This window comes from Conger conger, chromosome 4, assembly GCF_963514075.1.
Source record: "Conger conger chromosome 4, fConCon1.1, whole genome shotgun sequence".
Classification (NCBI taxonomy): Eukaryota; Metazoa; Chordata; class Actinopteri; order Anguilliformes; family Congridae; genus Conger; species Conger conger.
Window position 1 is genome coordinate 76166058 of NC_083763.1, and position 14270 is coordinate 76180327.

At 46.0% G+C, this 14270-nt stretch overlaps 1 protein-coding gene across 1 annotated transcript in view; it reads left to right on the forward strand.

Moving 5' to 3' along the window:
- trdmt1 (tRNA aspartic acid methyltransferase 1) overlaps positions 1 to 14270 on the forward strand; it is a 15248-nt gene continuing 978 nt past the window's right edge. The window contains exons 1-10 of the mRNA XM_061240005.1: positions 1 to 150; positions 4187 to 4296; positions 7401 to 7477; positions 8036 to 8107; positions 8415 to 8480; positions 8949 to 9018; positions 9222 to 9305; positions 9858 to 10219; positions 12266 to 12323; positions 13065 to 13194. Of these exons, the coding sequence (XP_061095989.1) occupies positions 87 to 150; positions 4187 to 4296; positions 7401 to 7477; positions 8036 to 8107; positions 8415 to 8480; positions 8949 to 9018; positions 9222 to 9305; positions 9858 to 10219; positions 12266 to 12323; positions 13065 to 13194 (1093 nt within the window). The 5' untranslated portion in view covers positions 1 to 86. The remainder of the gene's footprint in view (positions 151 to 4186; positions 4297 to 7400; positions 7478 to 8035; positions 8108 to 8414; positions 8481 to 8948; positions 9019 to 9221; positions 9306 to 9857; positions 10220 to 12265; positions 12324 to 13064; positions 13195 to 14270) is intronic.

A 14270-nucleotide genomic window follows, 5' to 3' on the forward strand; every position in this document is an offset into this window, starting at 1 on the left:
GTCATGCACTCGGAAATCTAGGGGAGGGTACAGCGTTAAGTACACGTGTTCGTGTTTATGTCACTTAGCCGGGACGTTTGGCAATCATGGAACAACTTCGCGTCTTAGAACTGTACAGTGGTATTGGTGGGATGCATTATGCGTTGAAAGGTAGCGTAATTTGCTTTCATGTATGCATATATTTACGGATAAGAACTGGCGTGAAGTCGCTGTTGCTCACGCAGAGGCGATACGTAGATAGCGAGTGTGCATCTGCCACATCGGCACAAGGTTGCATACAGGACTCCGTCTTGAACAATATTTCCATATTTATGGAAATTTAAATATCTGAATACATTTTAGATCGATGCTTGAAATAAGACAGCCGGCTCACTGGTGTCACAAAGTGTGCCCGATGAACTGAAACAAGTTAAGATCAGCTATCCAGTGGAGTGTTGGCTAACAAACACATAGCTAGAATAGTGGCTAATAGTGGCTTCTATATTGCTCATTTGTAATTGTTTGCTAATTGTTTTCCCGCTGAATATAATCAGACAAAGCTCGCACACGATTAAGTTATCCGGTGTTAATAGCAGTCATTTGACAGCTCGAAGCATTGAATGAGTGACACTGTGCAGCCGTCTAAAAAATAGACTGAGCTGTACATAATGACATTTTGAACCCCTTTGCTCACGGTAGGATCTTGTGCCAAGTTTTCGGGAAAGTGTCATTGAAATGTCAATTGCAGTCCTGATATTACATGGAACGTTTCTCATTGATGTCTGCGTGGAGCGTTCTGGGGCTCTTTTAATTTCCTAAGTAGCCTGCATGCCTTAGAAATGTGCTGTCACTGACTCGCCTTGCATTAAGCGTGGTGATGCATTTTTGGCTTGCGGATCTACGTAAGGAAAATAAATATTATTGCGAAGCTCTTACTTTTCGGTCACCATGGCAACGATGATGCGCTACGTTCCCGGTCAGGGATGGCTGTTCACCCCCTCCCTCCCTCCTCCACACATTCTCAGAAAGTGATGTCTGTCCTGGGCCTTTGTGATGATACTCTGTCCTCCTGGGAATTAATTTCCTTCCACCTGTCACTCATTTTGTGACTCCGCCCCCCCCCCGCCCCCGAACCGTGTCTGACCGAACCTCCGGCGCTGAGAGCCGTACAATAATCTCGCGCGGCTCAGTTCAAATACGCTGCCTTGAGAACACAGTGGGTTGTAGGGTAATTTTCATGCTGCGTCATTCCATGTAATTTCGCGTAATGCTGCTTGTTGTTCCAGTGTTTGTCTTTGTCTGAAATAGACTGATTTGAGGTGTGATTGGGGTTTCTCGGTGAAATGAGAGCATAGCATTACATTAAGGCATTTAGCAGATGCTATGTTGCCTTTTACATGCAACAGTTTAATATTTATTGGAGCAATTTAGCTTAAAGGTATAATAGGTAATTTTGGACTTCTAAGGCTGTGGCAATTAGAAATTTTCAATGAGCTTGAATTATTGTACAGCTATACGATGTTTTGAGTGCCAGCCGTCAATCTTATGTTTTGAAACCCGAATTTAAGGTCTATAAACACAAGCAGAGGGTGAGTCAACGCGTTAGTGAGCCTTTTTCAATGATAGGAATGGATTCATAACGGTTATATTGAATAATATTGAATAATGTTTTAACACAAAAATCTTTCTCATTGTACCTTGAAGGGCCTTTTCTGAGGGCTCTAATGTCACATGGGAATCAAACCTGCAACCTCTTATTTATGAGTCTAGTTCCTTTGTACAATACCGCCATCCCAGTAAAGTCATGTGTCAGTGTAGGCCCAACAGAGCAGAATTAAATCTTACACATCTGTGCTAGTTTGTGTGTGAGCGACAGGAAATTAATCTAACATCCCCCACCCCCCTCTTACTCCAGTACTTCCTGCGGAAGTTTCTAGTGGCATTTCACTTCCTGTCGTGCTGTGGATTGTCTGCTGTCGTGCGTGACCTTATTCAACCTGTCGTGTTGCCAGTTCAGCTCAGACTTCCCTTCTGTTCCTGAGGTCAGACCGGTACTGGTGGAGCTGAGACGTCCATCTCAATAGGTGTCACTCTACTCCACGTTCAAGGTTGTGAAATCTGGATGAGTGTGTGTACTCCGGAGTGTGTGTGTGCCTGCGTGCGTGTGTGTGTATGCCTGTGTATGTGTGTGTGTGTGTGTGTGTGTGTGAGAGAGAGAGAGAGAGTGTGTTTGTGTGTGTGAGAGTATATGGGTGAGAGAGTGTGTGTGTCTGTGTGTATGCCTGCATGTGTGTGTGTGTGTGTGTGTGTGTGTGTGTGTGTGAGAGAGAGTATATGGGTGAGTGTGTGTGTGTGTGTGTGTGTGTGTGTGTGTGAGAGAGAGTATATGGGTGAGAGAGTGTGTGTGTGTGTGTGAGTGCATGGGTGAGAGTGTGTGTGTGTGTGTGTGTGTGTGTGTGTGTGTGTGTGTGTATGTATGTGAGTGTATGGGTGAGAGTGTGTGTGTGTGTGTGTGTGAGTATATGGGTGAGAGTGTGTGTGTGTGTGTGTGTGTGTGTGTGTGTATGGGTGAGAGTGTGTGTGTGTGTGTGTGTGTGTGTGAGTGTATGGGTGTGTGTGTGTGTGTGTGTGTGTGTGTGTGTATGGGTGAGAGAGTGTGTGTGTGTGTGTGTGTGTGTGTGTGAGTGTATGGGTGTGTGTGTGTGTGTGTGTGTGTATGGGTGAGAGTGTGTGTGTGTGTGTGTGTGTATGGGTGTGTGTGTGTGTGTGTGTATGGGTGAGAGTGTGTGTGTGTGTGTGTGTGTGTATGGGTGAGAGTGTGTGTGTGTGTGTGTGTGTGTGTGTGTGTGTGTGTGTGTGAGTGTTATGCATTAACCAGGGTTAATAACCGGTTAGTGGATCTATCAGAGGCTCAGCTGACTGCAGTCTGTTGGCTGAAGGAGGACTTGTGTGCATTCCTGTAAATCAGCAGAATCTGTGTACAAAGGCCAGAGGCTGCCCTGCCTCTTTCAGCCGAGCCAAGCGCACGGTCCTGCACAGGCACCAGCCATTCATCCATTTATTTTTTTATTTTTAATTAACCCTTATTTAACCAGGTTAGTCTCATTGAGATTAAGAAATCTCTTTTCCAAGAGAGACCTGGCCAAGAACAGCACAAAATTACAGACGCGCATTATTACATCATAATTCATTGCGTTAGTGCAAATAAAGGAATCTTTTAAAATTCAAAAAGGAATTAAGAGGAGAAGCAAAACCCACATCGGATTACACAATGAAGCACACACGATTATTTTTCACACCTTAAATAATCACCTTTACCTCTCTTATGGGTCAAAACACTTACAGACCTGCATTTAATTTTCCTCCATGCCTTTTACCCCAGCGTTAAAATTATTTCGCGAGATAAGCTCCTTCAGTTTCATTTTTCTTTGAAGGTCATTCCGGGCCAAAGGGGCAGACAACTGGAAGGCTCTTTTGCCAAACTCAGTCTGCGTCCTTGGTACTGTCAGCAGGACACTGTTGTGAGAACGTAGCTGGAAGTAGTTATTTTGCTGCAGGGTAATGAATGAACATTGATAGGATGTTAGGTGGCAGTTGTGTGAAGGCAATGCCGTTAGTATTCTAATGCTGATGTAACAATCGCTGCTGCTCTAGAACACTGCCTTTAAAAACGTTCCAAAAAAGCCAGCTCTTCAAAAGGCTAACGCTCATGTTCATTTATTAATTCTTTCACTGAGGCTCATATTGAAATATTCATCGTCAAGGATGATGAAATCAATAATTACTGAAGGCTCACCACTCATGTATTTGTGTGTTTATTCTCTTTCAAATTCATGTATTTCTTTTTTCATATAAAAGAAAGTTAGGTTTTCCTGTCTTAAAAGCGATTGTATGTGTTATATACTCCATTGGGTGTACATTGTAGAAAGGTCATTCATTCCCCTCCAAATGAATTGCGACTGATGTTCCCATCAAAGAATGAAATTGAATATAGGCTTTAGAAATTAACATGAAAAAAAAAATTACAGAGGACATGACCTTGTTGTCCTCAGTGGCAGTTGTGGGGTGCAAGTAAAGACTGAATGGGTTTCCCATAGCGATGTAGCCTATACCCCAACTCCCAGGGTTCATAGCACATTCCGTGTGGGCACTGCCTGTGAAATGTCGGTGAAATGCATGATGGGCATTGTAGTTTCTCCCCCCGCAGAGAGCCGCGTTGCAGCCGAGGTGACGGCCGCCATCGATGTCAACACCACGGCCAACGAGGTCTATCGCCACAACTTCCCCGAAACGCCCCTCTGGGCCAAGACCATCGAGGTGGGCGACGCCGCGCGTGTGCGCTTCAGTGGGAGTTCACGTCTCATCTGCACCGCAAAAACGCCCAAAAATAGCCAAGGGTTTTAGTCTTGTATTTTGACTTAATATCTTATTTATAAGACAGAGCATTTCCAATGAGGTGTGACAGCTTGAATCATTTCAGGATTTTCCAATGGGGTTGGACACTTGTACAGGTTAAGTAACTTAACAGTAGCTTAACCCTTTAATGTTCTGCTTGACTGTTTGGTCGAGCATATGATATGTTTTCCATGGCTCTATACTTGGTGAGGACATTAAAGGGTTTTAAAATAAGCCCTGGTGGCACGGATGGTGCAGTGGGTAGCACTGTCGCCTCACAGCAAGGAGGTCCTGGGTTCGAATCCCCTGGGTTTGAGTGTGTGCGTGAATGGTGTGTGTGCCCTGCGATGGACTGTCCAGGGTGTATTCCTGCCTTTCGCCCAATGTATGCTGGGATAGGCTCCAGCCCCCCTGCGACCCTGTTCAGGATAAGCGGGTTAGGATAATGAATGAATGAATTAATGAAAATAAGCCCTTATTCATACTTGAGAGAAAAACTAGATGTTAAGTCTCATTACCAGACTTACTGAGACAGACTTATTTGCAGTGTGGAAGGTTAGTAGGCTACGTCAGCTGCTCTAAATTCAGTTTCGTTTGACGAGTTGCAGATGACTCCGCTGGTGCGAGAGCCTCTTTCTCCGGCCCACTCCAGTTCCAAGAAGCTCTCAGCACAACACCTGTTCCACACCTGCGGTCACCTTAAATGCTCGGTTTAACGAGTCGCGTGGAGAGGCGCTCCTAACCTGCGGCCGGCCGCAAGACGGTTTTTAATGGGTTCTGTGCAGGACGGAATAGTTTGAGGGTTAAGAAAGCGTGTGGATGGTTGTCCTCGCGTGACCCACTAACGAACTGCGGCTGCATTCACTCAGAGCGTGAAACCTGATTGGCTGGGGGCCGCGTCGTCGTATGGCGAACATCTGCCTCTAAAAAAAAAAAAAAACAGCTCTTGGGTGGGTCTGTAAAAACGCGGGGCTAGCTGAACGCTAACTCGGGGGAGGAAGGCTAAATTTTCATCCTTTCGCTCCTCCTGCTGCTGCTGTTGTTTTGTAGCGCTTTCATATCCTAAAATTCAAAGTATCTTTGAAATATAAAAAAAAAAAACTGTCATAAGACCGTAACTGCCAAAGAGTACCAGCCCTGGAGGGAGGAGGAAGAGGAAGAAAGAGCTTTTAATGTTTTTCTGTTGATTATTAACCCTTTCGTCTCCGACGTGGGAAAGCAGGTTTTGGTTTAAGCCCCCTGGGCCTCTGTCCCCGAGGACATTTAAGGGTTTGAGAGTTTCAGCTGCCGATTCATGGGGAGGGGCCAACGCTATGACTGACCGTGATAATGTAAATATGAATTGTAGTGTTGTTACGCATTTTATAACTTTAACCTCACTTGGCCAGCTTCAGACATGCATCACCGTATTGTAGCATTTTGTATCTTTGATATTTCTTATTTTAATTAAAAAAATAAATAAATTACAGAGGACATGACCTTGTTGTCCTCAGTGGCAGTTGTGGAGTGCAAGTAAAGACTGAATGGGTTTCCTATAGCGATGTAGCCTGTACCCCAACTCCCAGGGTTCATAGCACATTCCGTGTGGGCACTGCCTGTGAAACGTTGGTGTAGTGCATGATGGGTATTGTATTTGTATTTATTTATTCATATTTTCTCAGCCACCGATCTCAGATCAGCGGAAATGGTCGTAGATATGACCGCCATTTTGAGTGCATAGGAGGGGCCTCATTCCGGCCAGGATTTGTGCCCCCTAATGAAGCAGCTTCGTGAAGCCTTGTCGAAGCGATGTGAACCGATTCGCTGCTTCAGGTGCTTGGGGCGGGGCCAAGATCCATTCTTCGGTCAATCGATGTCTCCCTACCGCCACAGTCCAAAACGTTTAACGGTACAAACTGCTGTTTGCTCAAAAAGCAGATGCCTTGTGGGTAGTGGCAGTTTGTTTATCTATTCGTTTATTATTAGAAATGTTTTGAACGTAGGACGCTGTCTGGAGTCTGAGTTAGACGTTCGTATTTTCAGTGACGATAGGCGGCCGTATCGGAGGATTGCGGTATGAAATGTAAAAACAACAATCTGTGGCATTAGCTAAATTCTAATGTAATCTCCCTCATTTTCTTGCTGCTATGGGACTTGGTTCTGTTTCCTCATGGCCCCCTAGCCCCCCCTTTATAATTGTACTGATGACTTTATGAGGCTTTAATTGGGTGTTTTTGGTGAAAGAGTAACTGGTGGGAGGTGGGGTGAGGGCTGAGTAAAGGTTGTCTGCTCTGTCAGCACCTGTCAGCAGAGGTGCTACAAACACTATGTGTGAGTGTGAGTGTGTGTGTGAGTGTGTGTGATCGAGTGAGTGTGTGTGTTTGTGTTTGTGTGTGTGATCGAGTGAGTGTGAGTGTGTGTGTGTGTGTGTGTGTGTGTGTGTGTGAGTGTTTGTGTGTGTGTGTGTGTGATTGAGTGAGTGTGAGTGTGTGTGTGTAAGGGTGACAGCGAAAGAGTGTGTGTGTGTGTGTGTGTGTGTGTGTGTGTGTTTGTGTGTGTTCTTTGAGTGGAGTGGAGAGGGGGGAGAGATTGTGTAACTGCATACTGGTGAGGGCTGAATTGACATTTGGAAGTGGAACAGTTGCAGTTATGGTCCTGGTTTAAATACTCTTGCCATCGTATAAGAGGGCAAAGGTTTGCACCGTGTTAGAGGTCACTCAAGGTCTCAGGCCTCAGCTCTCAACAAAGTCACACACTCCGAGACCTCTTAATTACTGCTATTGTCTCACATACATACACACACACACACACACTCACACACACTTGGAAGAGATTGCTGGTCAGGCATCGTAATTAAAGCAGGTTTCCGTACTCTACAAAGAATGTTTGAAGAACCATGGAAGGCTGTTTATGAGGGGTTGATGTTTGACTGTTTTATGCAAGTTCAGTACGGCTGACTGCTACCGTGTGATTTTCCGTGGCCTTCTGTTGAATGGCCCTTCTGAAGGAGTCCCATTAATTCTTACATGCGGTCACATTTGTTCCAGGGTCTGACCCTTGACCATTTCAACAGGCTCGACTTTGACATGATTCTCATGAGCCCTCCGTGCCAACCCTTCACCAGGTAAATATGAGGAGTGTCTGTCTCTCTGCTGGTGTGTGTGTGTGTCTGTTTCTGTGCCGGTGTGTATATGTGTGTGTGTGTGTGTGTCTGTGTGTCTGTGTGTCTGTCTCTGTGCCGGTGTGTATGTGTACACATTGTTTAGCTCCTTGTACAAATCCCCTTTGTCCGTTGTTCATCAGCTTCCAGAAGGTTCTGTGTGCCAGTCTGTTGGCACTGTAGGCTCCTGGTAAACTCCCCTGTAGGATGGGCCCTGTGGACCCCTGTCTGTCTCTGCTAATCACCCGTAATGGCTCACAGATGGACGGCTATTACAAGCTGGGCACAGCTAGTTGGTTATGTTCTTTCCATCAGCATAGGGGGTGATTCAGTTAAACACTTTATACTTAAACACTGGATACTTTGTTCACTCTGTTTTTCTTGCCCAGCAATATAAAACTTCAAAAAAAACGTTTTTTCATTAAAAACATTTGATTCTGTTAATGAGCTAATCATGGTCATAAAGTCCCACAAACGCATGACCAATCTCTCTCCCTCTTCCTCCCTCCCTCCTTCCTGTAGAATTGGATTGCAAGGTGATGTGTCTGATCCCAGAACAAAAAGCTTTCTGTATATCCTCGACATCCTGCCGAGGTAAAGACATCACATCTGTCTTCTCAATCATCTTCTTTTCATTCTGTGTGTGTTTGTGTGTGCCTGCGCGTGTGTGTGTGTGTGTGTGTGCGTGCATGCTTCATAATGGACCTTTGAGAGGAGGCTTTTTATCTGATTTAAAAAGGGACCAGTTTCATTTTGATTTGCTCTCAATTTAGAAAAACTCACAGAAAGTAATGTTCCTTCCTGTTCTACTTTTATCAGTATTTTAACTCCTCCTGTCTGTCATGTGTGGATTAGCCAATGAGCAGTGCCGTGCCTGTGACTCCACCCCCTCTCTCCACAGATTGGCCAAGAGGCCTCGGTTCCTGCTTCTGGAGAACGTGAAGGGCTTCGAGACCTCCTCCGCCAGGTAACTGGGGGAGACAGGCATCGCTGTGGTTACGTGCCCACAAGGGCTGCTGGGAAATAGAGTTTTATTGCTTCTGTTTCACGCCGTTCCTTTAGAGGCTGATTGGGTTTGGGTCCCGCCTCTTGCTGCTTTGCATCGTGGGTACAGGGGCGTAGCATTTTGGAATAGACGCGGGAGGACGAGCCCGTGTCTTAACCTCTCTTCCTGTGCTGCTGTGAAACCCCTTAATGGTCGCTCCTGAAACGGCTGAATACAGGCGGCAGGGAGCCGTGTACGTAGATGTGTTTGCATGTCTGCGTGTCTCAACCACATTCTGGGAGGAGTTGTGTCTGAGGAGGTATCAGTTTCAGTGCAGTGCCTGGTGATCATGGTTTCAGTCTCTTTTTCTTTTTCTTTTTCTTTTTCTCTCTTTCTCGCTCCCTCTCTCTCTCTCTCTCTCTCTCTCTCTCTCTCTTTCTCTTTGCTCAGGGATGCTCTGGTAAAGACCCTGAAGGATTGTGGGTACAGCTACCAGGAGTTCCTCCTCTCCCCGACATGTGTGAGAATCGTATAACATTGCACAAACGCTAGCGTAACCTCTCCTCAGCGTTAAAACATGAACATCCCATACATAGAAGTGACAGACCGCTCATTTGTGTGTGTGTATGTGTTTGTCCGCCAACCAACCAACCCCCGTATCCTGGAGCCGAAGCCTTATTGGATGTAATATGAGTCACATGGCTTCTCTTCTCCAATCAACAGCTTGGGATTCCGAACTCCAGGCTGCGCTACTTCCTGATCGCTAGGGCGTTGCCGGGGTCCTTCTCCTTCCTGACAACAACAGAGGTGCAGTAGCTGTTTTTATTCATACGTTTGTTTGTTTGTTTGTTTGTTTCATTCATTCATTCGTATAGTAATTAATAACGCTTATCATGGTCATTCATCTGGGAAATGTAATATACCGCAAAATACATCCACGGTAATATGATAACTGTCCTGTAAATATTTGTATTTAAGTACATATCTGCCATCTATCTGTGGTACATGATGTCCCATCAAATATATTCTTGCATGTACTGGATTTTAAACAATTGGGGAACCCCTGCAGTATGGGGGTTATAGAGCTTTGTAAGTCGGTTCCATTTTTAATCGGGGCGTTTTTATGTTTACATGTAAGAATAGAACTCTGGGTCCATTTTCCTGAAATGATTGAACTGGGATCCACCCTCGTGGATGATGATGATGGTGATGATGATGATGATGATGATGGTGATGATGATGATGATGATGGTGGTGATGATGATGATGGTGGTGATGGTGATGATGATGATGATGATGATGATGATGTTGAGACCGAGGAGGTTCTCACAGGCGACTTCCTTTCTCCCCTTACGCCAGATCCTGGAGGCGTTCCCTGATTCCGCAGACCCCGCCCCGGACCCCGCCCCTGACCCCGCCCCCAGCCGCGCCCCCGGCCACGCCCGGGGCCTGAGCAGCAGTGACGAGGCAGGGGAGGGGCGTGTCCTGTACAAGATGGAGACCGCGCGGGACCTGGAGAGGAAGAGGGGTCAGGACGCAGACGAGTCCGTCCGGAGGATCCAGGAGTACCTGGAGGAAGAGGAGGAGGAGGAGGAAGAGGAGGGTGGGGTCGGGCGGGGCATGGGGCAGTACCTCCTGCCCCAGAAGACCCTCCTCCGCTACACGCTGCTCATGGACATCGTTCGGCCCACCTGCCGGAGGTCCGTCTGTTTCACCAAGGGGTACGAGCTGACATATACCACCCTGTCTTATACCTGCATATGGATATATACCTGTCATATACCTGCATATAGATATATACCTGTCATATACCTGCATATAGATATATACCTGTCATATACCTGCATATAGATATATACCTGTCATATACCTGCATATAGATATATACCTGTCATATACCTGCATATAGATATATACCTGTCATATACCACCCTGTCATATACCTGCATCTAGATTTATACCTGTCATATACCTGCATATAGATATATACCTGTCATATACCACCCTGCCATATACCTACATATAGATATATACCTGTCATATACCTGCATATAGATGTATACCTGTCATATACCTGCATATAGATATATACCTGTCATATACTGCCCGGTCATATACCTGCATATAGATATATACCTGTCATATACCTACATATAGATATATACCTGTCATATACCACCCTGTCATATACCTGCATATAGATATATACCTGTCATATACCTGCATATAGATATATACCTGTCATATACTGCCCGGTCATATACCTGCATATAGATATATACCTGTCATTTACCTGCATATAGATATATACCTGTCATATACCACCCTGTCATATACCTGCATATAGATATATACCTGTCATATACCTGCATATAGATATATACCTGTCATATACCTGCATATAGATATATACCTGTCATATACCTGCATATAGATATATACCTGTCATATACTGCCCGAGGGGCGGCACGGATGGTGCAGTGGGTAGCACTGCCGCCTCACAGCAAGGAGGTCCTGGGTTCGAATCCCCGTCGGCCGGGGCCTCTCTGTGCGGAGTTTGCATGTTCTCCCCGTGTCTGCGTGGGTTTCCTCCGGGTACTCCGGTTTCCTCCCACAGTCCAAAGACATGCATGTTAGGCTGATTGGAGAGTCTAAATTGCCCATAGGTATGAGTGTGTGAGTGAATGGTGTGTGTGCCCTGCGATGGACTGGCGACCTGTCCAGGGTGTATTCCTGCCTTTCGCCCAATGTATGCTGGGATAGGCTCCAGCCCCCCTGCGACCCTGATCAGGATAAGCGGGTTCAGATAATGGATGGATGGATGGATATACTGCCCGGTCATATACCACCCTGTCATATACCTGCATATAGATATATACCTGTCATATACCACCCTGCCATATACCTACATATAGATATATACCTGTCATATACCACCCTGCCATATACCTACATATAGATATATACCTGTCATATACCTGCATATAGATGTATACCTGTCATATACCTGCATATAGATATATACCTGTCATATACCTGCATATAGATATATACCTGTCATATACTGCCCGATCATATACCACCCTGTCATATACCTGCATATAGATATATACCTGTCATATACCTGGATATAGATATATCTGTCATATACCTGCATATAGATATATACCTGTCATATGCCTGCATATAGATATTTACCTGTCATATACCGCCCTGTCATATACCACCCTGCCATATCCCTGCATATAGATGTATACCTGTCATATACTTGCATATGGACTGCATCTACACTCAGTAAGCACTTTATTAGGTATTTATTAGACTTATATTTTAGACTTATTGGTCTTCTGCCAGTGTTGACCAGTCTGGCCCTTCTCCTCTGACGTCTCTTATGAACAAGACGTTTTTGTTTGCAGAACTGCTGCTCACTGGATGTTCTTGTTTTACGTGCCATTTTCTGCAATCTCTAGAGACTGTTGTCTAGAGTGAAAATCCCAGGATACTCAAACCACCCTGTCTGGCACCAACAATCATTCCACAGTCAAAGTCACTTAGATCACATTGTTTCCCCATTCTGATGGTTGATGCAAACATTAACCTTATCTGACCCGTATCTACATGATTTTAAGTGTTGCACTGCTGCCACACAAATGTAGGTGTGTGTGCAAGATACCGATGAGCTAATTTAAGGTAAGAGAAACGGGGGAAAAAAGTGTGTTGTAGCTCAACATCTCTCTCCCTCTGTCTCCCTCTGTCTGACTCTCCAGATATGGTCACTATGTGGAAGGAACCGGCTCTGTTCTGCAGTCCTGTACGGATGCCAAGGTATGGAATGCTTTTCCGGAATGTGAAGACAAGGGATTGCTGTCTGTATGAGATTTCCTGGTGTTGGTTATTGTGGTGGCGTTAGAATTAGCGTAGCCCAGTGTGTGTCGGGTGGAGGCATTAGCATTGCCCTGCGTATCGGGTGGAGGGATTAGCGTTAGCGTTGCCCTGTGTGTCGGGTGGAGGGGTTAGCATTTCCCTGTGCGTCGGGGTGGAGGCGTTCACATTAGCATTGCCATTTGTATTGGGTGGAGGGGTTAGCATTGACATAGCCATATTCGTGAGGTGGAGGTGTTAGCATTAACATTACCCTGTGTGTCGGGTGGTGCTGTTAGCATGTGCATTGCCCTATGTGTCCTGGTGGAGGTGTTAGCATTAGTCTGTTTGTCGGGTGGAGGCATTAGCATTTAGCGTTACACTGTGTCGGGTGGAGGCATTAGCGGTTAGCGTTGCTCTGTGTGTCGGGTGGAGGCGTTAGCATTAGCATTACCCTGTGTGTCAGGTGGAGCCATTAGCAGTTGGCAATGCTCTGTGTCAGGTAGAAGCGTTAGCATTAGCGTTACCCTGTGTGTTGGGTGGAGCCATTAGCGGTTAGCATTGCTCTGTGTGTCGGGTAGGGGCGTTAGCATTAGCATTACCCTGTGTGTCGGGTAGGGGCGTTAGCATTAGCATTACCCTGTGTGTCGGGCGGAGGCGTTAGCGGTTAGCGTTAATGGCGGCGGTTCCCCCCCCGTTTCCCAGGTGGAGACGGCATTCGCGGACCTGGACACGCTGACGGACGAGCAGAAGCTCCAGCAGCTCTCCCGGCTGCGGCTGCGCTACTTCAGCCCCCGCGAGATCGCCAACCTGATGGGCTTCCCCTCAGACTTCAGTGAGTGACGCGCACACTGTGTACGCTCAGCGAGCACTTTATTAGGTAGACCTGTGCACCCGCGATGTTGAGGAGGATTTGCCTTAATGGGGTGAAATCGGAGCGGCCTGTAGCGTAGTGGTTAAGGTAAATGACTGGGACCCGCAAGGTCGGTGGTTCTAATCCCCGGTGTAGCCACAATAAGATCCGCACAACCGTTGGGCCCTTGAGCAAGGCCTTTAACCCTGCATTGCTCCAGGGGAGTATTGTCTCCTGCTTAGTCTAATCAACTGTACGTCCCTGTGGATAAGAGCGTCTGCTAAATGCCAATAATGTAATGTAATGTAATGAATATTTGCATTCACCCCATTAATGAAAATATTCAACCTGCCAATCAGAAACTATTTGCTTTAAAGCCTGCAGGCGTGGTGAAGACGTTCAGCTGTTTTTCAGACCAAATGTTACACTGGGGAGGAAATGTGATCTAAGTGACTTTGACCGTGGAATGATTGATGGTGCCAAACAGGGTGGTTTGAGTATCTCAGAATTTGCTGATCTCCTGGGATTTTCGCACACAACAGTCTCACACATGATATAAGCACACCTACTGTACGCTTCATTTTGACCGGCCGCAGGGTAGGGAGTGCGTCAGAAAAAAGACAGAAATGTGGAAATAACTGACGTTTTTTATAAAGAATATTTAAAAAGACCTCACATTATTGCACTCTGGCATTTGGAGTTTTCACCATTATGTGCGGCCCAGCAGTGCTCTTTGAAGCCCTAGCAGAAAGGTGAGGTTCTTTTTCCGTTATTGGGAAGAATGGCACCCCCGCTTTTTCCTGAAGGGGGTTTTCCGAGTCGGTCCCCAGATGGTCTTAACGTCGGAGGATTGTTCCGGATTTTCCAAGTTTAGGAGGCCTGACTGTGCTCGCAGCTCATAAAACTCCCCCCAGTGTGTTCCATCAGACATGTCCTGAGAGAACCTTTACCTTTCAAACTCCGCTCCTGAAGTTACATTACATTACATTACATTATTGGCATTTGGCAGACGCTCTTATCCAGAGCGACGTACAGTCGATTAGACTAAGCAGGAGACA